The sequence below is a fragment of the Brassica napus genome, chromosome C5, assembly GCF_020379485.1.
Source record: "Brassica napus cultivar Da-Ae chromosome C5, Da-Ae, whole genome shotgun sequence".
NCBI lineage: Eukaryota > Viridiplantae > Streptophyta > Magnoliopsida > Brassicales > Brassicaceae > Brassica > Brassica napus.
Genome location: NC_063448.1, coordinates 38,712,352 through 38,739,327, shown reverse-complemented (window position 1 = coordinate 38,739,327; position 26,976 = coordinate 38,712,352). Strand labels below are relative to the sequence as shown.

Here is a 26,976-nt window from a genome sequence, read left to right as displayed (position 1 = left end):
TCGAAATTCAGAAAATGGATAACCCTCGACAAACCGCGGACGATCCAGGACGCCCTCCACAAGGCGACGAACTACATCATAATCGAGGAAGAAACGAAAGTCTTATCGCAAAAACATAAGTCAGCAAGACCATCCTCGAAAGATGTAGATCCAAAAACGAAGAAGATCTCCAAGGAGCGCACAATTACGCGATCAGTTCGGACCAGGGCCGAACCACGGGTAATACGTGGACTCACAATCAAGGATATGACGAAAACACCTTCTGCGAGTTCCACCAGTCCCGAGGACACTCCACGACTAACTGCAAAGTCTTGGGAGCAAGGCTGGCCGCGAAGCTACTAGCTGGAGAGCTCTAGGAAGTGACCAGCGTGAAAGATCTCATCCTCGAGACCGATCGCCCCCCAAAGACGGACAGAAATCCGCCCGCGGAGAAATCTCCTCAAAGAAACCAATCCGGGGATAAACGCGGCAGAAGGCCGGACGACAAGGGGAACGATAACAATCGTCGCAGAGTCAACATGATCATTGGAGGATCGCAATTCTGCAACGATACGGTTTCGGCCATCAAGGCTTACCAGCGGAAGGCGGAGTCGAGCGCAAACTGCCTACATGGTCTCTTACCCGAGATGGTCAAATTACTCAATCAACTTCACGAAGGAGGAAGCTGGCGGGATCGACCAACCGCACTGCGATCCGCTTGTCATAGATCTCGTCATACGAGATCTGGAAGTCGGAAGAGTACTCATTGATACGGGAAGCACGGTCAATGTAATCTTCTGCGACACTCTCACTCGGATGAGCATCAAACTCGGAGAAGTAACTCCAACGCCGAAACCGCTCACGGGTTTTTCAGGAGAAGTATCGATGACCCTCGGGTCAATCCAGTTACCAGTCATGGCCAAGGAGATCACGAAAATCATCGAATTTGCGGTGGTCGATCATCCTGCCATCTACAACGCCATGCAAGCCGTTCCATCGACATACCACCTAGGTGTCAAATTCCCGACCCCAAACGGAGTCGCAGCTATCTGGGGATGTCAGAAACAGTCGTGACTATGCTTCCTCGCGGAGCACAAGTTAAGGCAAATGACGACTTCTGCAACGGCAAATCGTAAGCGCACGAAGATAGATCAATCTTTGGCCAAAAACGCTTCAAGGAAAGACGATTTAACATCGTCTGCTGACGCAAACGCTTCGGACGTCGAAACTCAACACGAGTCCGAAGCCAACGCTACAACTCAACCGGAACATCCGGAAGAGAACGCTGACCCGGCCACGGTCATCACGATCAGGGCGGTTAGCACGGCGACAACCGCCGAGTAAAAACGCTAGCGGCATAAAGCAGAACTACGAGATGGCTTGATCCTCAAAAGAGGTACGTAGGCAGCTCGTCGAAAGACGAGTTCAGCTATCCCCCTCTCTAAAAAGGGGGGGAGTGGGTGCGTATACTCGTATATTCCCACATAGGAAAAGACGCGTTATTGTAATCGAGTTTTTAGAGATAAAAAAAATCTCTCTTTACAATATGCATTGCTCCTTTTTAATTAAACCGCTTACGCTTCAGTTAAACGTAAAAGTCTCAGGACACGCCTAGAAAATCTATGAACGTTAAGACTCTTGTCAGCGGCCCACCCTGCCAAAAATCGGAAAATAATCTTTCTTCAGCACCGAAAATATTTCGTATAGTCTTCGAAACAACCGCGAGACGTCGCCAAGTTAAAATTCGAGACGATGCGAACAAATTGTCCGACCACGACCACAAAAACCTTAAACCCCATTCGTCAATTGGCCCCGACGAACGCATCAGTCGTCTAAAACAAACGCAACTTGATCACTCTTTTGATCTTCGAACGTCCAACACAAGGACGAAAGCGCGCTACAAAAAAAAATCCGAAACTTTGGTCTAGCACTTCCAGTTGGCTTAAAAATTGTCTCTGGAAAGATGCTTGATTCATACCATACAAGTCATATAAGCCGAGAACCTATCGCGGACTTTAAATCAGTAAGAATCAGGTAGAAATCGAAACAGAAAAATCAATAGCCGGCTAGTCACCGCACAAACCTTAAAACCGAGAGTAAACCTAGGTCTTGCCCTAACCCCATCGCATTGGTCTCAGACATCTCAAGACATGATATCTAAATGATACGAGATCCTAAACCATGTCTCTCTGTTCACATCTCAACGTTCCCGAAAGTTGTAAGAATAATAAATTTTTACGAAAAGTCACGAACGAACCGACAGATTGAACGTCCCAACGGAATTAAATATGAGACGACAACTCAAATTTACTTCAAATTTACTCGAAACAATTCGAAATAAAACGCCCATCATATATAAAGACCGCATAAAGCGGTGGGAAATCAAAGCCACACTCGGCAAAAAAACGACAAATAAAAGCCATACTCGGCAACAAACGCAGGATAAATAAACAACCTCCTCCCTCCAGATTTTCACTCCACCTCTCAAGGTTCAAAGTAAATGTTCCCGGACAACGAAGCTCCAAACGCATCCGCGGGACGATCCACCTCCTCGTAATCACCGGAAAACTCGGTCGTGGTCTCTACGGTATCAGGAGAAACCGGGATGGGATCCCAAAATCCCTGAATCCTCCCGTCGATCGGAGGAATGAGCGCTTCAGTGCGAGCATGATCCTTCATGCCACCCCTCATTAACTCCATCTCCTTCTCGAAAACGTAATCGTCTGCCCGCGTCTTCCAAAGGCTCCTGACTGAACCGCGACACTCACAGAAATCGCCTAGCGAGGTAAAAGCATCCTTGAGGTTCCTGTACTCGACCGGGAATTGAGAGGCGCGAGTCTTCATCACCTCGACAATCTCCCTCTTGCCCTTCCATTCCGCCTTACGAACAGTCCTCGCATGATCACGAGCGAGTTGCGCATCTCGCGCCAACATCTCATCTCGCATGCGAGCAAGATCATTTTCCGCTTTCTCTGCTTTAAAGCGATAGATCATGGCTTCTCTATGGCTCGCCTCAATGGCCGATCCAAGCAAGTTCAAGCCCTGCAAAACCGACTAACACGTTATAAGCAAAAAAAATATATACTTGAAATGATCGTCAAAATCCTTAAAGCCTATACCCCGTTGATGATACGAGGTCCTTCCGCGACGACTTTCGGCCTCCCCGACTCGTTCGTAGCTGGAGGAGCATCGAAGCCCGAGGGAAGACCAGCAAAGAAATCATCGAAGTTCGGAATAGAGACCTCGCTCGTACCGCTTCCATCACCGAAAGCAAGGTCTGAATCCCATCCTGGAAGCATGGAATCGTCCACCGAAAACTCTATGTCAGCAAGGTCAATATCTTTCCCCTTCGAAGAATTCAGCCCCGTCACAACCGTGGGAGCAGCATCGGGACCTTGGTCATCGGGCTCGGAGTCACTCCCTGTTTCCCCGCCCAAAGCAGGACTAGGATGCACAAACCTCAACGCCTTTCGAACTCTCTTCGGCGTAAAGGAAGTCCAGAAAAATAGACCGTTCCTGAGAAGATCCCTCACCGCAATAATATCCTCAGGGAACGGAGCAAGAGGATTGATGAAGGGACGATCGTTCGGCAACCTCCGGAACAATGGGATACAACTCTTTTCAACAGACGCAGCGTCTATACGAACGAAGAAGAAAAATTTCTTCCACGAGTTGAAGTTGGAAGTAAACCCTTTAACCACTGACATGAAGTTCTGAGGGACCAGCCTATACTTGTCTGTATCCTTGACGATCTGTAACCTAAGAAGCGCTTCAAAGTGATCGACGGTAAGGGAGAGACCATGCTCGTAGCTCAGGATCAGGACTCCAATGAGGTGCTGAATGCCAAGGGGATTCAGTTGGCTTATCGCCACCTCGAAACGATCCAACACACGGACGATAATTTTGGGAATCAGAAAGCACAAGCGACAGTGCACTATGAATGCTTCGTAACAAGTAAAGTGACCCTCCGGGGGACTGCTAGCGCGCTCTCCTTGACAAGGAACCCAGATCGTTCGTCCCGCTCGGTCTCTAGAGCGTTCGTCCGGCTCGGTCGCTATGTAGCGACAGAGCGTTCGTCCCGCTCGGTCGCTACGTAGCGACCGAGCATCCGCCCCACTCGGTCGCTTCGTAGCGACTAAGTTCAAGCTAAGCTCGGTCGCTACGTAGCGACCGAGCGTCCGTCCCGCTTGGTCACTACGTAGCGACCGAGCGTCCGTTCCGCTCGGTCGCTACGTAGCGACCGAGCTCTTCCAAAACGTCGATACGACATTAGTCCATGCATTCTCTTCTACCCTTTGATGCTATCTCCCGAAGACCGTAGCAAACCCATTTCATGTTTCCCGCCATTCTAAGTCATCGATCAAACTTTATGGTAAAAACCGCGGAAAGTTCGTTCTTTATCAAAAGAAGCCGTAATAAACGCTTCGAGTCAGAAGACGGCCCATAGGGACCTAAGACATGACTCGAGGCCCAACTTACGATTTCTTAACCAACAGCTCGTAAGCCGCATGACGGTAACGCTTGGTTCGCAAGGAAAGATAAATGTCAAGTTTCCGCAGATAAATACGAAATTTTGAAGATAATTACGAAGATCGGAAAAAATGGAATATCTCCATTTTTATGCTATGACGGCTTAAGGGCAGATGAGGAAAAGCGTAAACCGACCTAGGAGCCAGTATATAAGGAGTCCTAGGCGAGAGGCATGGGGGAGACTTTTTCGGGAAAACTTAGCACTTGGAGCGATTTAGGCATATTTCTGTTTTTGTTATTTCGAGCTGCGACTCAATTAGGGTTAGCCGTCTTAGGGTTGCTAGAACTAGGAATCTCGCCGACAGCTCTCGAGCCCAGGCTTATACCTTGTTGTAATGCTCAAACACGGATTCGGAATAAGATCTATTTTGCTCTCTTTTTACGATTTTTGTACTTTGTCGTTGATATCTCGTGTTCTGATTGCTTAGCGTGTGGTATTAACAGATCTCCGAGACCTCTGGAAAATTAGGGTTTTCCTAGTTTCCTAATTTAAACGGAAATCGACAGTGCAAATTTCGGTTCCCACAATCTCCTCTACCTCCGGTTCCTCGGTGTGATGAGCCGGAGGCTTACTCTGTAATTGCTATAAGACCTTGGTCTTTCCTTTCAGAGTGGTCTGGTAGCAGGAGCAGGAATACTCCTGATCCCCTCTGATTTCTTTTATGCCCCAGGGTGTAGGGAATTTCACCATTTGGTGAAGAGTCGAGGGGACAGCCCCCATGCCGTGAATCCAGGGCCGTCCTAGGATCATGTTGTAAGACGAGTCGCAGTCAACAACGAGGAACTTGGTTGACATGTTGACTCCTTCGGCGTATACATAGAGGGTTACTTCCCCGGCGGTTTGTTCGACTTCCCCGCTGAACCCTATGAGGGGGTTATCCTCCGTGTTAGAGCGCTTTCCTCCAGCCCCAGGTCTTTGTTTGCGGCCTGGAAGATGGTGTTGCCGGAGCTTCCATTATCTACCAGTATCTTTTTTACCAGGCAGTTCGCTACAGTGAGCGATATGACCAGGGCGTCGTGATGCGGAGTGAGAACTTTCTCCTGCTCCTTGGCCGTGAAGCTTATTTCGTCCGTTCCTAGGAGCAGGCGTTTTGGCTCAGCTGCCTCTAGGTCGTGCTTAGCGTTCCAGGTGCTTTTCTTCGCGGCTGTATGGCTTATGCCGCTGATTTCCAAACCGCCCGATATGACATGGATCACTCGGTCATGTCGCGGTGGCGAGACGGGAGTAGCTTCAGTGGGCTTACCCGTTGTTTCCTTGCTTAGATGGCTCTTAGCCTTCTCGAAAAGGAACTCCATGAGGTGTCCTTTCTTAAGCAGTTCGTTGACCTTGATCTTTAGTGCGACGCAGTCCTCTGTTTTGTGACCGTGGTCTCGGTGGAAGTCGCACCAGAAACAAGGGTTCCGGAAAGAGTCGGGTGCTTTAATCTTCTGAGGCCACTCACTGATCAGCTCCGGCCTTGAGACGGAGAGGTGAGAGATGTCCGGCCACGTGGACACTGCCATCCCTTCTGCCTTCTCGATCTGCCGGTTCTGGTATCTGCCTCGGTTTCAATTTTTGGGGTCCCTGGCTGGTCTTTGAGAGGGTTTCTCGTCTCGCTCGGTTCAGTCTGGTCTGATCGTCTTGGGATCTTGCTTTTGTTGCGCTTTGGCGATGCTGGCGACGTCTTCCTCCCATTTTACCTGCGGCCAGGCTCGAGATAAGACGTCTTCCATGGTCTTGCACTGGTATTTGGTCAGCTCCTTGTAGAGGTCTCCGTCGGGGAGCATGCCTCTCTTGAAGGCAGAGATAGCAGTTGAAGAACCCTAAGGAATGAACACTCAACTGGATCTGATGATATGGACTCGATCCGTAATGATTGAGAACTGATGGATCGTTTAGTGACACAAAGGGCTTCGGGTGACCCAATGATACTACCAGAGGTTTCAATGGCCGCTTGATTTGACACACAAGTCCGGCTCAAAGAAATGGGATTCACTCGGAGATAACCTCACCAAGAGAACAAGAATGTTCTAAGCAAAGAACAAAGAGAAAAAACTCAAAAATGAATAAGGAAAATCGAATAGCTTTATTCATGGATGTGTTCTCATACTTATACAACTTGTAGTCAAAGGAAATAAATAAAAATGTATGAAAAAGAGACATAGGAAATAGATAATTGACCAGATTTAGTCAAAGCACAGAAAAACATGTTGACTGGTCGAAATGAACCATTCGGCTACCCATGTCCAGATTCAATGTAGCCGACAGCTCATCCCGCGGTAAGGAGCGGCACGGGTTCGGTACGGTCTTCATGTTCGGATGGGAGATTCTCACGGACTGTTCGGGACCAAATGGAAGCTAAGTCATCAGAAAGCTTCAAGAGTCTTGCCTTAGAAAGATTTGTAAGCTCAAAGTTCATGAACTGATCGAAGTGTTGGATCAGTTCATCAGAACGATCGCCGGTACGGTCCAAACGGCTTAAGAGAGAGAAGCCACTGTCGGTTTCGGTTTCTACTCGGTCGAATTCAGTTCTGGCTTGACTGATGGTCTTAGAATGACGAACAGGATGGGAAAGGCAAGCTTCAGTGCGGTTGATTCGGTCATCTGGTCGTGGGTTATGCTGAAGCTCCAATCTGGACGTGCGCGGGTCGATCCGGTACATGGCCCGATCAGTCTGTTCGGCCCGATCGGAAGACTGAACCTCAATTGAATTGTTCTGGACGTTCTGATCCTCGTACTGGTCTGATTCCATGGACTGATCCTCGGACTGGGGCACATCATTCCCTCCTTCTTCAAAAGGATTTGTCCACAAATCCGGATCATCTACAAGAAAAAGAGAGAGATCAGAAACGTTAAAGCTCAAAGAAATATCATACTTACCTTGAAGATCAAGCTGATAAGCATTGTCATTGATCTTTTTAAGGATCTGAAATGGGCCATCGACTCGAGGCATGAGTTTGGACTTTCTTTCTTCCGGAAATCGCTCCTTTCTCAAGTGAACCCAAACAAGATCACCTTCCTGGAAAATAACCTCCTTTCTTTTCTGGTTGGCACATCTTTTATAGATCTCGGTCTTAGCCTCAATGTTTGCATGAACTTGTTCATGTAGTTTCCTGATAGTGTCCGCCTTCCTTTTGCCATCTGTACTAATTCTTTCACTCAAAGGCAAAGGTGAAAGATCAAGTGGACACAAAGGGTTAAATCCATAAACAACTTCAAAAGGAGAAAACTTTGTTGCAGAATGTATTGCATGATTATAAGCAAATTCAACATGTGGTAAACATTCTTCCCAAAGTCTAAGATTCTTGTTAACCAAAGATCTAAGCAGTGCAGACAAGGTTCGATTAACAACTTCAGTTTGACCATCAGTTTGCGGATGACAAGTTTTTGAAAACATCAATCTCGTTCCTAGCTTAGACCACAAGGTTTTCCAAAAATAGCTAAGGAACTTAGCATCACGATCAGAGACAATGGTCTTAGGCATTCCATGCAATCTAACAATCTCTCTAAAGAATAAATCAGCAACTTGCACGGCATCATCAGTTTTGTGACAAGGAATGAAATGTGCCATTTTTGAAAATCGATCCACAACAACAAAGATTGAGTCTCGTCCAGCCTTAGACCTAGGAAATCCTAACACAAAATCCATAGAGATGTCTACCCAAGGATGAGAAGGAATAGGAAGGGCAGAATACAAGCCGTGGTTTGAGGCTTTGGACTTAGACTTTTTGCACACCACACATCGGCCACAAATCCTTTCCACATCTTTCATCAAACTCGGCCAGTAGAAGTGATCATGAACCGCCTTGTAGGTTTTCTTAACACCAAAGTGTCCCACAAGACCTCCTCCATGAGCTTCCCTTCTAGACAAGGCATCAGCCATGACATTCTCCTTACCTTGCTTGTACTTGATCACATAATGGAACGTCTCAATGAACTCCACCCAACGAGTGTGCCTCTTGTTTAGCTTTTGCTGACCTTTAAGGTGTTTCAGAGACTGATGGTCCGTGTGGATGATGAATTCCTTAGGCTAAAGAATAGTGCTGCCATGTTTGAAGAGCCCTCACCAATGCGTACAGCTCTTGGTTGTAGGTGGGTAGTTGAGTGTGGCTCCACGAAGCTTTTCACTGAAATAGGCAATGGGTCTCCTATCCTGCATCAACACAGCACCAATACCAACTCCGGAGGCATCACAATCGATTTCAAAAGCTTTAGAAAAATCAGGAAGTACAAGTAAACGAGCTTGAGTTAACTTCCCTTTGAGAATCTGAAATGCCTCTTCTTGAACTTGTTCCCATTTGAACCCAACGTTCTTATTGATCACCTCAGTGAGTGGGGCTGCAATGGTACTGAAGTTCGGAACAAACCGTCTATAGAAGCCGGCCAGGCCATGGAAGCTTCTCACCTCGCCCACAATCGTTGGACTCGGCCAGTCTCGGATGGCTTTGATTTTCTCCTCGTCCACTCTAAGCCCTTCTGCACCTACAACAAAACATAGAAAGACCACATGATATGTGCCAAAAGAACACTTTCCAAGGTTAGCAAATAGGCGTTCCTTCCTAAGGACCTCAAGAACGGATTTTAGGTGCAATTGGTGATCATCAAGGTTTTTGCTGTAAACAAGAATATCATCAAAATAAACCACAATAAAGTGACCAATGAACGACCTTAAGACATGATTCATTAGACGCATAAAAGTACTAGGTGCATTTGTGAGACCAAAGGGCATAAAAAGCCACTCATACAAACCTAGTTTTGTTTTAAAGGCGGTTTTCCATTCATCACCTTCTTTCATCCTAATCTGATGGTATCCACTTTTCAAGTCTATTTTAGAAAAGACTCTGGAACCATGAAGCTCATCAAGCATATCATCAAGACGAGGTATAGGATGTCGATACTTTACCGTGATGTTGTTAATGGTCCGACAGTCCACACACATCCTCCATGAGCCGTCTTTCTTTGGTACGAGTAGGACAGGCACGGCACAAGGGCTAAGGCTCTCTCTGATATAGCCTTTCTCAAGCAGCTCACCAATTTGTTTCTGAAGCTCCTTGGTCTCCACCGGATTGGTGCGGTACGCTGGTCGGATAGGTAGAGACGCGCCCGGGACGAAGTCGATCTGATGCTCAATGTCTCTTACTAGTGGCAATCCTTTAGGATTCTCATCTGGAAAAACATCAGAAAACTCCTGCAAAACATCTAGAAGTTCACTTGGAATTTCCGATGTAAAGTCAGAAGAAGAAGAAGCCATAAGAGATTCTTTATACACAAGTAAAAGAAATGGCTTTTGAGAGTAAAGAGACTTGCTGACCTGACCTTCTTTGATAAAGAAGTTAGAGTTTCTGGTAGATGTTTCATGCTTATCCTTCTTAGGCTCATGGTCTCGACCATTCTTAAGTTGAACTTGATCTTAATGAACCTCCAAAGGTGTCAAGGGAACCAAAGTGATTTTCTTTCCCTTGTGATCAAAAGAGTGTCGGTTTGTAAAGCCATCATGCACGGCCTTCTTATCAAATTGCCATGTCCAGCCCAAGAGAATGTGGCATGCGTCCATAGGCAGAACGTTGCAAATGACCTCATCTTCATATCGGCCAATGGTAAGGGGGACGGTCACTTGTTCCCTCACGTACTGTTCTCCAGATTCATTGAGCCACTCCAACCTGAAGGGACGAGAAAGAGGCCGAGTAACAAGCCCAAGTTTCTTTACAAGGGTGTCACTAGCCACATTAGTGCAACTACCTCCATCTATGATCAAAGAACAAACTTTTTCTGAAATGAGACATCTAGAATGAAAAAGATTCTCCCATTGTTCTTTGTCGTTGGTTTTTGGTTGCACACTCAAGGATCGTCTAGTAACCAATAGTGGACCATGAGCCGGATATTCTAGGCTGTCCTCATCAAAGATCGGACCAGAATCTTCTACAAAGGTCGAGCAGAACTCGTCAATCACGCCATCAACCTCTTTGTCGAAAATGGGGCCATAGGCATCGTCCAATGGTTTTCTAGCAACAAGGAGAGGGCCATGAGCTGGGTAATCAAGTGTCTCATCATCATCAAAGACTGGTCCAAGATCCTCCTTGTCATCTTCGGATTCTACTTCTCCGTTCTCCAAAAGAACCATCACCTTTTGGTTTGGACACCGATTAGCATAGTGGCCAAGGCCATGACATCTGAAGCACTGAATGTCTCTGGTTCGTTTTGAAGTTTCTTCTTTCTTTTCTCTATCAACATGAGCAGGGGCATTAGTCTTAAAAGTACTATTTGTTATGGAAGAAGACTTACCCTTGTCTTGATAGTTTGTTTTGGATGCAAAAGAGGGTTTGGGGGCAAAGGAGGGTTTAGAGAGGCCCTTTCTTTTGACTTGCTGTTCGATCAGAATAGCCTTGTGTAACATCTGCTCCATGTTGTCATACTCTTGAAGCTCCATACGATCTTGGATGTCACAGTTGAGACCGGTGAGAAATCTAGCCATGGTGGCGTCTAGAGATTCGTCCACATCTGCCTTGATCATGAGGATCTCCATCTCCTGGTGATAGTCCTCTACTGACTTGGTTCCTTGTAGCAAACGTCTCAATTTGTGTTGGAGATCGCGGTGATAGTGATCAGGAACAAAGCGTCTTCTCATTATCATGGTGAGCTCGGCCCAAGTATCAACTGGTGTTTCACCTGCTCTCCTCCTGTGAGTCACAACTTGATCATACCAATTAATAGCATAGCCAGAAAATTCAGAAGCCGCAAGCCTAACCTTTCTAAGATCAGTAAAATTTTGACAATCGAAAACAAGTTCAATTTTTCTTTCCCATTCAAGAAAAGCATTCTGGTCATTCTTGCCCTCAAAACTTGGAATTTTTAATTTTAATCCACCCAAAACATTATCAGCTCGATCATTTCTAGCAAATGGATTGACATCACCTTGATTTTGGTTTATAGATCCTCTCCTAGGCCAGTTGATGGATCGGTCGTCCTCATCATTGGTCTCCTCCTCTTGGATGTCATGGTCGGATCGGCTGCGTCTCCTTGGTCGATCTCTTCTGGCTCTGGTTCGAGATCGAGTTGGCCGGTTGATTTGAAGCTCATCAAGCCTCTGATGGATCTGTTCCAAACCTGTATCCAACAAGTTAGTCATAGAATCATTCAAAGCTCTCATTTGTAAGTTAGACAAGCCGGCCATAGAATTTCCGGGACGGTTCCTTTCTTCTTCACTACTCATGGTTTTCCTGAAAATCTTAAACACAGAAAGTTAGATAAAACCTCACATTCTCAGGTGTTTATCCTTGCCCACACACGTGTTTCTCTCAATTTTGGTAATCATACAAAGAGTTTCCCTCAAAGTTCTAAGAGAACAAACTAGATATCCCAAAATGAGAATCCCAAGTGAACCACCCAAGGGTCAAGATAGAGATATAAGAGATTTAACAAGGGGAATCTGTATTAACCACCTCCAAGGCCGGATTTCTCCTCGGCCAGCAGACTTACTCTTCCACTACCAAACCACAATTGAAAACTTTTGATATCTTTTTCCTTTTTTTTTTTTTGATTAGATCTTTCTTTTTTCTTTTTTTTTAAATGGATGGTAAAGAGGGGCCAGGATTCAAGATAGATAGAAGAAGAATTTTTATGAAGAAAATGGTAGATGAGAAAGATGGAATGAAAAAAGATACCGGAAGAGTGGCTCTGATACCACTTGAAGAACCCTAAGGAACGAACACTCAACCGGATCTGATGATATGGACTCAATCCGTAAGGATTGAGAACTGATGGATCGTTTAGTGACACAAAGGACTGCGGATGACCCAATGATACTACCAGAGGTTTCAATGGCCGCTTGATTTGACACACAAGTCCGGCTCAAAGAAAGGGGATTCACTCGGAGATAACCTCACCAAGAAAACAAGAATGTTCTAAGCAAAGAACAAAGAGAGAAAACTCAAAAATGAATAAGGAAAATCGAATAGCTTTATTCATGGATGTGTTCTCATACTTATACAACTTGTAGTCAAAGGAAATAAATAGAAATGTATGAAAAAGAGACATAGGAAATAGATAGTTGACCAGATTTAGTCAGAGCACAGAAAAACATGTTGACTGGTCGAAATGAACCATTCGGCTACCCATGTCCAGATTCAATGTAGCCGACAGCTCGTCCCGCGGTAAGGAGCAGCACGGGTTCGGTACGGTCTTCATGTTCGGATGGGAGATTCTCACGGACTGTTCGGGACCAAATGGAAGCTAAGTCATCAGAAAGCTTCAAGAGTCTTGCCTTCGAAAGATTTGTAAGCTCAAAGTTCATGAACTGATCGAAGTGTCGGATCAGTTCATCAGAACGATCGCCGGTACGGTCCAAACGGCTTAAGAGAGAGAAGCCACGGTCGGTTTTGGTTTCTACTCGGTCGAATTCAGTTCTGGCTTGACTGATGGTCTTAGAATGACGAATATGACGGGAAAGGCGAGCTTCAGTACGGTTGATTCGGTCATCTGGTCGTGGGTTATGCTGAAGCTCCAATCCGGACGTGCGCGGGTCGATCCGGTACACGGCCCGATCAGTCTGTTCGGCCCGATCGGAAGATTGAACCTCAATTGAATTGTTCCGGACGTTCTGATCCTCGTACTGGTCTGATTCCATGGACTGATCCTCGGACTGGGGCACATCAGCAGTGGGGATACTGCATTCGGGGATAGCCACCTTCTCTTGATTGAAGCGGGCTATGTACCCTCGCATGGGTTCCGCTTGGTGCTGGAGGATTTCGTAGAGGCTGTCAGAGGTTTTCTCCAGGTCCCTGCTGCTGGCGAATTGCTCCACGAACTTGTCGCTGAGAACCGCGAAGGAAGCCATGGACCTGGAGGGTAAGTTGATATACCATTGCAGAGCGGGTCCGGTCAGACTGGAGCCGACCTTTGCACGTGGTGGCTTCGTGCGACCCCTTTGGGAGTGCTACGGCGAGCATCCTTTGTTTGTATTGGGCGACGTGGTCGTCCAGATTAGTGGTGCCGTCATACGCCTTTATGCTGGGGAACGAGAATTTCTTGGGCATCTCGATCAAGGTGATCTCATCCGTGAAGGGAGTATCGGCGTAGGAGTCGAGATTGCTCTTCCAGATGGGGGGAGCTACCCCCGGGAGCCTCTCTACCATAGACTGCATGGCGTCGAGCCTCTCGGAGAACATCTGGTGAATGTGAGCGATCATAGGAGACTCCGCTCTCGCTATTTTGTCTGGTGCTCCTTTATCGGGTTCGGGCTCCGATTCGCTGTCTTCCACGTCGTAGGTCTGAGCATCCTTAGCCTTTTCACGTGTTGATGTGTCTCCTCCTGGTGCCGTAGTTGGGAGATTCGAGCCTGTCCCGTAGTTAGGTGTCTCCAGAGTCGGCATGGGGGGAATCTGAGTCCGGAATCGACGCTTCTTGTTACTTGCTGTGTTGAGGGCTTGGTTCTCATCTCGGAGAGTAAGATTCTCCGACTCGAGCTGGCTGAGCTTCTCGGTGCTCTGCTCCAGTTGCTTGGAGTGTTCATTGAGCTTCTCCTTTAGGGTCTGGAACTCCAAGGAGAGCTCGGGATTGGTCTCCTCCCGAGTTCTATGCAACCCGGTTACTGGACCTTGCAGATCATCGATTTGCCTCTGAAGTTCAGCTTCTCTCTGGGTAGCTTCGGGTAGCTCATCCTACTCGTCCACCGCCATTATCACGTAGTTTAGATTACTCCCCTCCTTCTAGCGCCAAACTGTTAGGGGGTTTTTGTGTAGGATCTTTGTGAGTACCACGAAACGATGGACAAGGCTTAGTGTTTGTATTGGTTTCGTATGAATTTGAGAGAAATAGACTTGAAGAGATGTTTTATTGAGTAAACAAGCCGAAACTACAATGATTGGTGTATAAACCCTAGTTCTAGCCGCTTAGCTCTAATCTCTAAGTCTCGAAGTGTCGATCTCTTGCTCTAGGGTTTAGGTTCCCTTTATATAGTCTCCTCAAGGCGGGCCTTAGTCGGTTGGAGTAAGTTAAATCTTCCATATTCGGAAATATGGAAGGTTCTCTCTGTCGGCAGTTTTCCTTTTCCCGGGGGAAGGGGGAGGTTCCAGGGACCGGACCCGGAGAACTCCATAGCGGGGAACCGGGGTTCCTCTTAGCGGGGACCCAAAGGCCAGTGTCCTGCCTGGGGTCTGGAGGAATTCAATACTTGAGTATTTTTCCCCAACAGGTACTTTGATTTCGACGGTTGATCCTAAAGCCTTCCATGACTTATTGGGAGAATGTTCCCTTTTAATATATCTATGTTGTTTGTTTGTTTCCGGCTGGGTGTGGCCGTGATTTATGTAGTGGGACTGGCCGTCTGTGGCTTCGAATCCCTGCCGTTTACCGGCATTTTTATGAACCATACTCTATAAGAAAAGGGTTTCAAGAATGTTTAGATTTTTTGTTAAGTGAGTTGTCATCTCGCTCCTTGCCCTTTTGGGGATCGTCCTGTTCGTTGCTCGTCCGAGCTGTTTGAGAAATTCTCAAAGTTTCGAGAGCGTTTAGATGCAGACAAAGAGACATGCTTTCAGCATCCCGTATCTTTTGGATATCATGTCTTGAGACGTTAGAGACCAGTGTGTTGGGTTTAGGGTAAGACCTAGGTTTAATTACGGCTTTAGGGAGTGCGATGACTACTTTGACTTAAGTTTCCCGTATCGCTTTTGACCTGATTCCATCCCGCTTTATAGTCTGCGATATGTTCTCGGCTTACGTGACTAGTATGGTAGGAATCGAGTATCTCTTCGAGGACAATTTTTAAGTCTCCCAAGAGTGCTGACCAAAATTTCGAATTTCTTTTATAGCGTGTTATTTATCATAGTCGGATGTGAGAGGATCTATCCTTAGAATGGATCGAAATGTGTTTGTTTAGGACGTCTGACGTGCTCGGCGGGGCCAATCGACGAGCATTTGTAATTTATAGTCGCGAACGGACTGAGAGCATGTTCTCGAAGATCTAGGCGACGTCTCGCTTATTTTTTCGAAAACATACTATTAGTGACATTTTGAGTGTCTGAGACCGGGGTCTCGTGTTCCGATCGGTATTCAGAATGGACGGTACGACCGAGACATGTTTATGAGGGAGTTTTTTGTGGTTGGCGGAATCTGTTGATTATGGCGAAGCCTTAGTCGATGTGACGAACTTTCTTTGTTTGATAAGCTAGTGTGGAGTTGATCCATTTTGAGGTAGGACGATTTTTCGCGAGTTTCCATTTTCGGGTTCATATAATAATCGTTTTGCTCGTATACGGATGTTTTCCAAAAATATAACAAGACATTTCGTAAGATAAGAGAAATTTGAACGAAGACTTTATTTGCCGAAAAAGTTTCAAAAAATATTGAGTGCAATGCAAATATTTTAAAATGTGGGAATATAAGAGTATTCGTATATGTACCCACTCCCCCCACCCTTTTGAAGAGGGGGGATAGCTGAACTCGTCCTGCGACGAGCTGCCTATGCACCCCTTTCGAGGATCAAGCCATCTCGTAGTTCTGTTATTTGTGCGAGTGTGTTTACTCAGCTGTCACGTTTGCGTCGATTGCATTAGTTGCGGGATCGATGTCTTCTACCGGGTCTGTCTCCTCCGGTTGGGCCGAAGCGTTGGGCTCTGAGACTGGTTGTTTCTTGGACGTTTCTTGAGTTGACGATTCTGGATCGTCTTCTTCCGTAGCGTTTTCAATTAGTGCCTGAGTTAGCTTCGCCCGTTTGGGTTTTACCATCGCGGTGGTTGTGATTTGTCTCAGCTTGTGTTCGACCAGGAAGAAACGTCTCGACTGTTTCTGGCATCCCCAGATCACGGCAATTTCGTTATGAGTCGGGAACTTGATGCCTAAGTGATAAGTCGACGGGACTGCCTTCATGGCGTTTAGCCAAGGCGTGCCCATAATGACATTATAAATGGTCGGGTGGTCGACGACCGCGAAGTCGACGATCTTGGTGACTTCTTTCGCTGCAACAGTCAGTTTGATCGATCCGAGAGTCATCGACGTCGTGCCTGAGAAGTCAGTTAACGGCTTGGGCGATGGTACGACTTCTCCTAGCTAGACGTTCATCCTCTTGAGAGTATCGCGGAAGATGACGTTGACCGTGCTGCCCGTATCAATGAGAACCCTGGCGACCTCGAGATCTCTTATCACGAGATCGATCACGAGTGGATCGCAGTGGGGTTGGTCGATCCCGCCAGCGTCTTCTTCAACAAAAATGATCGCTCCTTTCGGCAAGTCATCGGGCGTGGACCATGTTAGCGAATTCGCGCTTATCTCTGCCTTGCACTGACAAGCTTTGATGGCAGAGACGGTATCGCAGCAGTATTGTGATCCTTCGATGATCATGTTTACTCTGCAGCTATTATTGTCGTTGCCCTTCTCGTCATGCCTTCTTCCATGCTTTTCTCCCGATAGGCTTCCTTGGAGAGAGTTCTCCGTTTGAGGAGCCTTATAGTTTCTTCGGGACCGGTATGAATCGCGGACGAGGTCTTTTCCGCTAGATACTTCGGCGAGTTCTCCCACGAGCAGCTTTGCAGCCAACCTAGCACCGAGAACTTTGCAGTTAACAGTCGAGTGGCCGTGGGCCTGGTGAAACTCGCAGAAGGCGTTCTCGTCGTAATTTGGATTTCGGATCCATGTATTGCCAGTCGTCCGGCTTTGCTCCGATCCGGAGTAGATGGCGTAGTTATGCGCTCCCTGTGTCTCTTCTTCCCCGCGATGGACGTTTTTGTCGTTTCAAGGGTTTTTGTTTTTAGACTTCTGATCCAACCCAGGATCCTTTGACGATGTCTTCGTCAGCCTCTGCTTTTGCGACAAGACTTTCGTCTCTTCCTCGATGATTATGTAGTCTATCGCTTTGTGGAGCGCGTCTTGAATCGTACGCGGTTTATCCAGAGTTATCCACTTCCTGAACTTCGACTTGTACCAGAGCGTCTTTTGAAGCGCGTCTACGGCTACTTTGTCGCTTATTCCACTGACTCTAGCCATAACGTTCTTGAACCGTTTTATGAAGTCGCGGAGAGATTCGTCCTTTCCCAGGGACATGCTCTAGAGATCAACATCAAAGGTTTCTCGATCTACGAACATAGAGTACTGCTTGAGAAACTCCGAGGCGAGTTGGCGAAAACTTCCGATGAAATTTTGCCTCAGGTGAGAGAACCACTCTAGTGCTGCTCCTCGGAGGTTTTCAACGAAGAGGCGGCATTCACCGGCATCTCTTTCGCTTTCTCTAAACTTGGCTCTCCCCATCACGATATGGAAAGCATGTAGATGTGCCCTTGGATCGGTTGTACCGTCGTAAGGTGTTACCTTGATCTTTCCAGATTCCGAAACCCTAGTTCCAGTGATTCGAGTAGTGAATGGTGGTTTTCGAGATTCCTCGAGCAGTAGATCGATCTCGGGTGCGGTGCTGGTAGCGTGATGGATCTGAGATTTCACCGCTCTAACCTCTGCTACCGTTTTCATGTCGCGAAGATCGCGAATCTCGGATTTTTCTCTAGCAGATTTCTGACCTTGTCGGCATTTGCCGCGAGTGTTCAGAGTTTGCTCCTCGGCCAGTTCTTCATGTTCGTCCCAGAAGATGGCCTCTTCTTCTTCGGTCATAGGGTTATCAAACTGGGAATCGTCTTGAGCCGCACGGCTCCTTGCACGACGCAGATGCACGTCTGCGTTTTCGTCTGTAGGCTCAGACTGACTGCTAGACTCTACATCGATGTGCTCGATTTCTCCTTCTTTTTTATCTTCCGCGATAGGCACTACATGAAATGTGGATATTAATAGCATCAGATTATAACGTTTATGGCAGTTATGCTATCTCGTATACGAACACTTGCTTTTTTTTATTGCGTTTGTCAATTTAAAATGCTATATTTGGTATCGAAGAAAAAAAATTAGCTGTGTTAATTTACTAAATGCAAGCCAAATTTCACATTTGGCACCAAAAATACGTTTGGTAGAATTGTTTTTTAGCCCAAGTCATTTCCTTTTTACAAAGAAAAAAAAAGCTTATCGTCGTTGTAGACTCTTCTTCGTCTTTCCCAAACTCCTTCATCCATGGTGAATTGGCTCCTTCGTCTTCCTCTGTGGCTCTTCGCCACCATCACATTTGCCGTCTCTCTCTCTCGCTTCTTCTTCTTATTCCCTTCGTTTTATCAATTCCAATTGCACAGAAACTAAAATTGTAGAGGTCATTGACCTAGATCTGGGAAACAACAATCTATAAGAAACAGAAGATGAATCCTCAGACAAGTATGGCTCTGCGTGAAGACGTCATTCAAAGAATTGTCTATGTGTCTGATATCGACCAACAGGTTTGTAAAAGCTTCCACCTTTCTTCAATGGTTCTTCCACAGGCTTACGATATTCTCACTTATATAATCTTAATTTTTTGGGTTTAGGTCACTGAGGAGCAGCTTTAATTGTTTGTTCATCGGCTTTGGGCAGGTCAAAGTCTCTTCTACAAGTTCATATTTGTTTGTGGTGTGTTCTTTGTCATGGCTGGTTTTAGTTGTTTAGGTTGTTGACTGTTTCATCACATTCTGAGTGGAAAGTTATGTGCTTTTTAGACTCAAGAATTAGGACTAGTCCTGTTTTTGGTTCTCAGGCTGAAGATGAGCATGAGATGCGTGCGAGAACTATCTACTACACTAACATCGACACTAAGGTGATTCTCTAAGATTTTTTTTCCTTCACAGCTCTATAATGAAACATAAAGTAGCTAACTTTGATGAGTTTACATGTCACTCAAACGGACATAAAACTCTTCTTTGAGGCTGCGTGTGGAGAGGTATACCGTCTGAGGCTTCTGGGAGATTATCATCATCCAACTAGAATCAGTTTCGTTGAGTTTGTCATGGTAAAGCAGTGTTGATCTTTATCAAAGCTTGTTTGAAGTACATATACTTTACCATTGTCTCCATAGTTTTAAAGTATCCTTCTTTTCTCTTTGGCAGGCTGAAAGTGCAGTAACTACTCTCAATTGCAGTGGCGTGCTTCTTGGCTCTTTACAGATAAGGTCCCCAAAAACAAATCATTTTCTCAAACATTTTGTGTTACTTGGTTATGAATCCGAACTTTGACGTGTTTTTGATGGATTGATCACAGGGTGAGTCCCTCAAATACACCTGTTTGTTCCCGTGCTATCTCTGCTCTCCCAGACATGTAAAGATCTTAAACTCTAAAGTCTTTTGTTTTCCCATGTGTAATTCTTGGAAGCTTGATGATGCTTCTGTTGTCTTTTGCTTTGAGACGAACAAAAGAATATGCTTTTAAAATGTTGGATATTCTGAGAGGTCAACCAGATGCAGGGTCTTCCCTTTTCCACAATCAGAAAATATGAATCTTGACGACAGAGGAGGCAAGGCGTGGTCGTGCGGTGGAGATGCGAGCATCGCTGTGCGGAGGTTTTCATGGGTGAGCCAGTATTGTTTCCTCTATTGTGAATATCCAACGGGTGAAAATGTGGCTTGGCTCTTCTTAGGTGTTGCCAATACGAGTATCATTCTCCGTGATGATGAGTTCCTGAACTACCTAAAAGATCATCAAAAGAACTTTAGGTTTGAAAGAATGTAGCTTATATTTACGTATGTGAGAGCTGGAACACGAAGCTTTCTTAGCTTATTTGTTTTTTTCACTCTTAATGTTTTGATTTGATTTAAGCTTCTTATTTAATAATTGAATCGATGTGGTTTGAGTTTTCAAATATGTTTATGGTAAGTGTTGTTTCGTGAAAAAAAATTCTAGAATAATTCTTAGACAAAAAATTATTGATCATCATCAACTATGTAACGACACTATACATCAAGAAAACTACATGAGCTTCCATTCGATGACATAAACTCTGCCAAAGAGTATTTCAAACCCTAAACCCCAAAACGTAATCCGAAACCTTATATCATACTTTGAACCCTAAACTTTAAATACAAAATCTAAATTTTAAACTTAATCCTTGATAAAAACTCAAAATTTAATCATTTTAAAAGTCAAACATTAAATCTTAAATCTACACCCTATATCTAATACCTATACTCCAAACTTAAACTATACATACAAAATCATAGATCTAATCTTTACAAACCCATTAATAATTTTTAAATAATTATTATTTATATTAATTTAATATTTATTAAATTAAACCACTAAAATAAAATCAAGTTGAATAACAAATGATTAAATCAACAAAAAACCATAATGCAGGTCTAAATTATCTCAAATTTTTAGAAAAACAGTTCCATTTACAATAAAAATGAAATCATATAAACTAAATTTTAAAAATTATAGAAAAAAATTTTAAAACACACAAAATGATTTTATCAATGTAGAGAGGATTAAAAATATAAAATATTTATTTAAATTAAAATATTAAAAATAAAATCACTGTAAAATAAGTTTAACAACAGATTAAATAAACAAAATCATAATACGGATCATAATTATTTGGAGTCTTCAAAAATTTAGTCCTATTTAAAATAACAAAAATAAGTCATATAAATAAAACTTAATATAAATTTCATTAAAAATAAATATATAACTTATTAAAAATCATAATTTTGATTAATTAAAATAATTTTTTCAACGAAGGGTGGGTCAGAATCTAGTTGTTTTAGTAAATGACTAAATGGGTTACACAAGTTTCAAGTTGAGCCAACTTCTCCCATGCCTCCATTATCTCTAGAGACAATCTCCTATGGGCCTCTCAAATCTCCTATACTCTCATTGCTTTAATGAAACATGAATATCCGGTTTTGCCCTTTTCATTTTCGAAATTATTTTTTAATAAAAAATTTCAAATTTTTAAATTTCAAAATTTCAAAATTTCAAAATTTCAAAATTTCAAAATTTCAAAATTTCAAAAATTTCAAAAATTTCAAAATTTCAAATTATACGGTATAGTTTTACTCAGTTATACTTCGTTCTACTGGGTTATACTAATGTTTAGTTATACTGAATTATACTGGTTATACTATGTTATACTGACTTATATTGAGTATTACTAAGTAAGTACTACTGAGTGGTACTACTAAGTGCAGTTATACCAAGTTCTACTAAGTTATACTGTGTAAAACTGATTACTACCCGAGTTAGTTATACTGAGTTCTACTAGTTATACTAAGTTCTATTAGTTATACTGAGTTCTACTAAGTACTACTGAGTTCTACTAAGTACTACTGAGTTCTTTATAACCGCTGTAGCTTCTCTGCCATCTTTGATTATGTGGTTATTAGATATAAAACGAAGAAAGAAAGAAGAAATCTTCACTATCGGATTTTATATCGAAGAAGAAAGGAGAAGAAACAAAAAAAAAAAAAAGAGAAGTTGCAGAGAGGAAGAGAAAAGACACCGTAGAAGAAGAGAGAAAGAAAAGGAAAAATTGGATAATTAGTGAATAGAAACTGATTCATAGATATTTAGGGTTAATAATCAGGGACAAAAATGTAATCAACCAACTTTTCGAATTAAAAATAATTCAAAAAGAAAAGAGTTTTTACTAAAGTTTTTTAGAGCATCAGCAATGTCAATACTCTCTCTCGATAACCAAGGTGAGTTTTTAAATTATTTTATTATTTTTATTTTTCATTCAGTTTAAAAAAAAAAAAAAGAGTCAGTCACGGGTTCCCACGTGGCGATGGGACCCGTGCACAGTAACGTATCTGAGAAAGATTAGTCCTTAGCTAAGGATTAATTTGGCACATATTTTTAAATTCAAAGAGTCCCACAGATTATTATAATAAGTTTAATGCTAAGGATTTTGTTAAAAATCAGCATTGGAAGTGGTTTTAGAGATTGGTTTATAAGATAAAGGGGCAATAGAGGTGATGTCTCCCTCTGGTTTCAACTTTCAAGTGAAGAAGAATCCGTTGACATGGAAGGGATCTTGCCCGGGAAGAGGGGTCGATTAGTATGTTTTTCCACATTTTCAAAATGAATGATTATTAACTATACCATTACAATGTCTTGGTCCAATCAACTGAATTTCATCCTAACTAACCACTATAGGATTCAAAGACCTTGTCATTAACCGGTTTGTTTTAATCATAGTATCACAAAACCGGTACGATTTTAAGTCTTAAAACCGGTTCAATTTGTGCAGTAAACCCAACCCTGGCTTGTTTCTTCTTCCTCACTCGCTCTCTGCGCCGCCTTCTCTCTCGATCTTGTCTATTCCCTTTGGCAAAGCTTCTACGATCTTCCTCCTGTGGTCTCGTTTCTTAAAAGGTCAGTTTCCTGTTATATTTTTTAATTTCTGTTTTTATTCTTCTGTCTAGTCACGACAAGGTTTGTGTCTGATATCAACTCTCAAAGTAAACCAGGATCTGGTTCAATATCAAGCTTCTTCGATGTTCCCAGAAAATTAAACCTAGACTTGTCGAACGACACAGATCTTAGATATGGAATCGTTGCGTCCATTTGAAAAATCAGTGGCATCGAAACCCTAATCTCGAACTTGTATGTTTAGGATGAAAGTATATGGATGTGGAATTGCTTCTGTTTGCACAAATAAATTTAGATGCTTTTGAGAGACTTGATGGATTCTTGTGTAGCAGATGTTATATGATTTGAGTTCGATGCAGATGCATTAGTATTACTTCATACACAACAACATGCTTGTGATGTGTTCTTGGACTGATTCCATAGGATGGTCTGATCTTGATCTGATATTAGTAGTACAGAAGCAATGGCGAGCGGTGGCGGCGGCTTGAGAGAACCACCGAACGAGCAAGCCGTTCTGAATATCTACGAGGCTATGAGATCAGAGCTAAGCCAGATCTATTCCAACATAACTGATCTCGAGATGCAAGTCAGCGAGCACTCTCTCGTCATCAACGCAATTCAGCCTCTCGACCAATCTAGGAAATGCTTCCGCATGATAGGAGGCGTTCTTGTCGAGAGAACCGTCGTGCGATGATTTACTTCACGGGCGAGGTCTCTGGTTCAAATCCAGGATGGCCCAGCTGCGCCAAGGAAAAGAATATAAGAAGGATCTGACTCCTTCATGCATGCTCCACTTGGCTCGGGGGGATATAGCGACTTTGTAATATTTGATTGATCACAACTCGGTATATTCCGTTTACTATAGAAGTTCCAGAGAGGTGCTCCCAGCTGTCCAGCGCAACAAGGAAGGGCTCGAGGAGGTTGTGAGGAAGCTTTACGAGACGTTGGAGAAGAAGAAGAAAGATATGACGGAGTTTGAAGCTAAGAATCAGATCAGGCTAAGGAAGCAGGACGATTCTAATAAGGAAGAAGGTGATAAGAAAAAGGAAGGTAATGCTCAAGGTGTTCTTGTTGGAGCTGCTGCCACTTCGAGTCAGTAAAAGTTTCTCCCTTTACTCTTGTATCTTCTTTAATGGTGCTTTGTTAAGTTTCTCTGGAGCACACTTAAATGTTTTGGCATGTTACAAAACTCAGTAGACTGGAGAATTAATTTCCTTTTATAGATAAGGTTGTGTTATGATTTCTTATAGATGATCATCTTCTATCTTCATTCACTAAGCGAGAGAGTCGTAGAATAGCTTTGACTTAACATTATCTTTGAACTTTTTGAACAAAAACCAAAGCAAGAACGAAATAAAACCACCTGGACGATTACATCGTAAAAGAGAAGCTTTATTGAAAAACATCTTTGTCATATATCCGCCTTCTCGTTAAGCCTAGCCGCGGCTGTAACAGAAGCTGCCACACCACCTGGATGAATAGTCAAGTAAGGGTTGTTCCTCAGCTCAGCGCTCACCACACCCTCTGCATCCTGCCTCGTCACGGCTTTATCCGCCTGTAGCTTCCCCGTAGCACCCTACAAATCCGCCTCAAAATCATTTACACAACGACATTCAGACACTGTAAAATGTTTTGAAAGTTGAGGTTGAACCGCTAAAACATCAACGAGCTTGATTTTATCCTCGTCACGGTCCACGGTAGCGTTGTGATTCGCTGCGGATCGAGCTGAAGCGGCGATACCACCTGGAGCAATGTCGCTGGTTCCAGAAGCTCTGACCTCAGCCGCTTGGATCGCTGTAGCATCGCTCTGGTCCACCGGTTTGTTTCCAGCGGTTTGTACAGCTGCCTCCAATGCTTCTCCTATTGTTATCGCACTTTGCAAATTCATTCCCAACGTTTCAGCATCTGTAGCCGCAGTAGTCCCCACAGGCATCGGCTCCACGTATTGTCCAACGACCTAACAATAATAAACAATCTTCATCGTCACATAAGAAAATGAAAAAAAAATATAATAGTCCTGAAAATGATCCCTTGTGACCTGTCCACCGACGAATTCTGTAGTGACACGTGCACCAGGGACGTCTGTTTGCGCCACGGTGACGCCATGTTCAGCCGCGACGTCGGTTGCGTCACCTTGTTGGACGAAGCCACCACGTTTGTTGGCAGTGGCTGCAGACTGCATGACGGCGGCTGTACCTCCTTTTTGAGTGTGTCCGAAGACGCGCGTCTCGGCTGCTTGCATCATGTTTGCATCCTCAGGCGCTATGGTCTTATCAGCTAGCTCCCCGGAGACCTCGAAAACGTCTCCGTATTTCACCGGCTCTTGTGGCCTACGTGGTTGCTCTTGTTGGCTCATCTCCCTCTGATGTTCTGTTTGTGTATGTATTACAAGTTACAACAGCTCGTAGAGAGAAGGTAGTTTAAAAAGAGGCACAGGAGTTGTGGGACTAACACTGTAAGACTTTGACACTTGTCAATGACAAGCCTATGGGATACACGTGTCAAATTTCCAAGTTTATAGCATGATGATAAAGCATAGATGATGAAGACAAGATCACAACAAGAAAAGGTTGAAACAGAAGTCAACCAATATGTCTGAAGTCAAAAAACAAATATTTGTCGGTTTGGCAAACTCAAACAACTCTCCCTAGCTTGTCGGATCTCTCTCCTTTTTTGGTCTTTTCCAATTTAGGAAAACATCTATACAACAACACAACGTTTCATTAGACTTTTCAATTTTCTTCTCTTTGTGTTCCCCCATAAGCAAAATCTTCCGGCATCTGTTCTCCGCTAAACACGGAGCAACAAGGCGGAAGAACCTTTTGTCTTTGGCCAGGAAAGAGACCCCTTTGGTTCTCCGGCCAGAGATATGGGAGCCGGTGGAAAAACGGTCAACGCTCACGTGCTCTCGGCCACGTATCATCACAAGCACGTGCGTCCTATGGCCTGCGACGAGGACTCTGATCTCCGGAGAGGCATCGGAGAGCTTCTTTCGAGGTGGGGCGGGCTTCAGATGGCCGTGAAGAATAAGTGGGGAGGCCACGATTCTCTCGAGAAATCTCACGAGCTTGCTCACGATCTTTTTCATCTCTTGTCTCAACCAAATGGTTCGTTTTTGCTTTTCCTTCTTTCGATTGTTCTTCAAATGTTCGAGATATATATTGATAGAAGTTATGATCATGAGCGCAGTGATAACGGTGGATGAGATAGAGAGTTTTCTACATGAGAGCTTGCTTCTTTCTTTCAACACAGAGATGGAAGATGGCAGCATTGAAGAGGTCCCTATATTCATTAATTTTATTTTAAATGTAACTATTTACTTGTAAATTTAATTTGTGATCGTGTGATTGGTTAGGTAGCTGAACAATTGCTGATACTTCATGAAGAGATTTGTTTGCATGGGAGTCATTAAGCCAAAGATACTACAGTTTGAATGGATTAATTAGTTTTGGTGGACTATTTTATTTGATTGTCCTTTTTGTACAATGTAAGATATAAATATGAAAATTTGGCGGATGACAACATGTGATTAATCAGACATTATAGAATATATGAATCCAAGTTTATGTTTACTTGAAATGTAAGCATTCGTAATTCCGCTAAACAGTTTCGCCTTAGGTATGACTGGTACAGTCTCACTGTGATTCTTTGTGTTTCCTTCATCTTATAAGGTATAAGTATGAGATTTGTAGAGTTTTCTTCTCTGGTTGTATGTGTGTATAAACTCCAATGGAGAAAGATGAGAGCTTGCTCTAGGTGATTTAGAAAGAGAGATTGATGAGAGTGTTTATGAGAGAATAAGAGACTTAAGAACAGAGATTAAGAGACTGGGAGATTAGGAGAATAAGAGATTAGAAATTAGAGTTTCAGATTCAAGAACAAGTTTTTCATTCATGAAGTGGAGAGGGGAAATCCCCCTTACTCCCTTAGGGTTACAAATCGCCACTACATAGACTTTATATAGGCTTTACACTTTGCAATTACATAAACCCTTAATCTAATGGATAGAAATAACTTGAGATGAATGGATGACTAGGATGGAGGGTGAGTTTACAATCTGTGTGATGTCTTGTGATTGGATGATAGATGATGGTGTCTAATTGGTTAATTCAAATCTGGTCAAGGCAAGGGCTGACTTCTGATTGGCTGCTTATAGGCTCCTATGAACCTTCTCATGTATCAGACCAAATACATGGTCCATGCTCCTTTAATTTTACATCTCACTTCAGCTTATGACAGTCAGCCCTTATCCACAAACGTCCACAAGCTGCTACAGCTCAGGTCGC

General features: G+C 43.8%; 5 protein-coding genes across 17 annotated transcripts; 2 read left to right on the top strand and 3 right to left on the bottom strand.

Annotated features, from left to right (window-relative positions):
* Positions 1-5,373: 5,373 nt before the first annotated feature.
* On the bottom strand, positions 5,374-6,012 carry LOC125587247. Its single transcript, XM_048757464.1, has one exon. It carries the CDS (start codon positions 6,010-6,012, stop codon positions 5,374-5,376), a length of 639 nt encoding a protein of 212 aa, XP_048613421.1.
* Positions 6,013-16,534: 10,522 nt separating this feature from the next.
* On the bottom strand, positions 16,535-17,524 carry LOC125587246. The gene is made up of 2 exons (XM_048757463.1): positions 17,250-17,524; positions 16,535-17,021 (listed from the first exon to the last, which is right to left on the bottom strand). The coding sequence occupies exons 1-2, from the start codon at positions 17,522-17,524 to the stop codon at positions 16,535-16,537; spliced, it is 762 nt and encodes a 253-aa protein (XP_048613420.1).
* Positions 17,525-18,452: 928 nt separating this feature from the next.
* Positions 18,453-23,939, top strand: LOC106383078 (polyadenylate-binding protein-interacting protein 12-like). Of its 13 annotated transcripts, none has more exons than XM_048758724.1 (8): positions 18,453-18,589; positions 18,679-18,789; positions 18,877-18,922; positions 19,083-19,142; positions 19,251-19,334; positions 19,432-19,493; positions 19,583-19,639; positions 19,780-20,180. In XM_048758724.1, exons 2-8 carry the CDS (start codon positions 18,767-18,769, stop codon positions 20,048-20,050), a joined length of 603 nt encoding a protein of 200 aa, XP_048614681.1. In that variant the 5' UTR covers positions 18,453-18,589; positions 18,679-18,766; the 3' UTR covers positions 20,051-20,180. The 13 variants fall into 13 exon arrangements, 6 of the variants coding, with proteins under 6 accessions (XP_048614681.1, XP_048614677.1, XP_048614682.1 ...); XM_048758720.1 differs by having other exon boundaries at positions 18,877-18,958; XR_007324005.1 differs by adding an exon at positions 23,144-23,939 and having other exon boundaries at positions 18,494-18,789; positions 18,877-18,958; positions 19,780-22,693.
* A 38-nt stretch (positions 23,940-23,977) lies between these two features.
* Positions 23,978-25,093, bottom strand: LOC125587710 (late embryogenesis abundant protein 31-like). Its single transcript, XM_048758719.1, has 3 exons — positions 24,729-25,093; positions 24,342-24,647; positions 23,978-24,266 (listed from the first exon to the last, which is right to left on the bottom strand). The coding sequence occupies exons 1-3, from the start codon at positions 25,044-25,046 to the stop codon at positions 24,102-24,104; spliced, it is 789 nt and encodes a 262-aa protein (XP_048614676.1). The 5' UTR covers positions 25,047-25,093; the 3' UTR covers positions 23,978-24,101.
* Positions 25,094-25,157: 64 nt separating this feature from the next.
* On the top strand, positions 25,158-26,269 carry LOC125587711 (pre-rRNA-processing protein TSR2 homolog). Its single transcript, XM_048758727.1, has 3 exons — positions 25,158-25,797; positions 25,880-25,968; positions 26,046-26,269. Exons 1-3 carry the CDS (start codon positions 25,560-25,562, stop codon positions 26,100-26,102), a joined length of 384 nt encoding a protein of 127 aa, XP_048614684.1. The 5' UTR covers positions 25,158-25,559; the 3' UTR covers positions 26,103-26,269.
* The last annotated feature ends 707 nt before the right edge of the window (positions 26,270-26,976 follow it).

What these genes read in the sequence shown, in the direction of transcription:
- LOC125587247 (XM_048757464.1), bottom strand. Translation starts at nt 6,012, where the DNA reads ATGGCAGTGTCCACGTGGCCGGACATCTCTCACCTCTCCGTCTCAAGG.
- LOC125587246 (XM_048757463.1), bottom strand. Translation starts at nt 17,524, where the DNA reads ATGTCCCTGGGAAAGGACGAATCTCTCCGCGACTTCATAAAACGGTTC. An exon ending in ACATCGTCAAAGGATCCTGG is followed by an intron (nt 17,022 to 17,249) that starts GTTGGATCAGAA and finishes TCTCGGTGCTAG; the next exon opens with GTTGGCTGCAAAGCTGCTCG.
- LOC106383078 (XM_048758720.1), top strand. Translation starts at nt 18,767, where the DNA reads ATGTGTCTGATATCGACCAACAG. An exon ending in CAAGTTCATATTTGTTTGTG is followed by an intron (nt 18,959 to 19,082) that starts GTGTGTTCTTTG and finishes TTTGGTTCTCAG; the next exon opens with GCTGAAGATGAGCATGAGAT. An exon ending in ACACTAACATCGACACTAAG is followed by an intron (nt 19,143 to 19,250) that starts GTGATTCTCTAA and finishes CTCTTCTTTGAG; the next exon opens with GCTGCGTGTGGAGAGGTATA.
- LOC125587710 (XM_048758719.1), bottom strand. Translation starts at nt 25,046, where the DNA reads ATGAGCCAACAAGAGCAACCACGTAGGCCACAAGAGCCGGTGAAATAC. An exon ending in CAGAATTCGTCGGTGGACAG is followed by an intron (nt 24,648 to 24,728) that starts GTCACAAGGGAT and finishes TATTATTGTTAG; the next exon opens with GTCGTTGGACAATACGTGGA. An exon ending in AGCTCGTTGATGTTTTAGCG is followed by an intron (nt 24,267 to 24,341) that starts GTTCAACCTCAA and finishes GCGGATTTGTAG; the next exon opens with GGTGCTACGGGGAAGCTACA.
- LOC125587711 (XM_048758727.1), top strand. Translation starts at nt 25,560, where the DNA reads ATGGGAGCCGGTGGAAAAACGGTCAACGCTCACGTGCTCTCGGCCACG. An exon ending in TCTCTTGTCTCAACCAAATG is followed by an intron (nt 25,798 to 25,879) that starts GTTCGTTTTTGC and finishes TCATGAGCGCAG; the next exon opens with TGATAACGGTGGATGAGATA. An exon ending in AAGATGGCAGCATTGAAGAG is followed by an intron (nt 25,969 to 26,045) that starts GTCCCTATATTC and finishes GTGATTGGTTAG; the next exon opens with GTAGCTGAACAATTGCTGAT.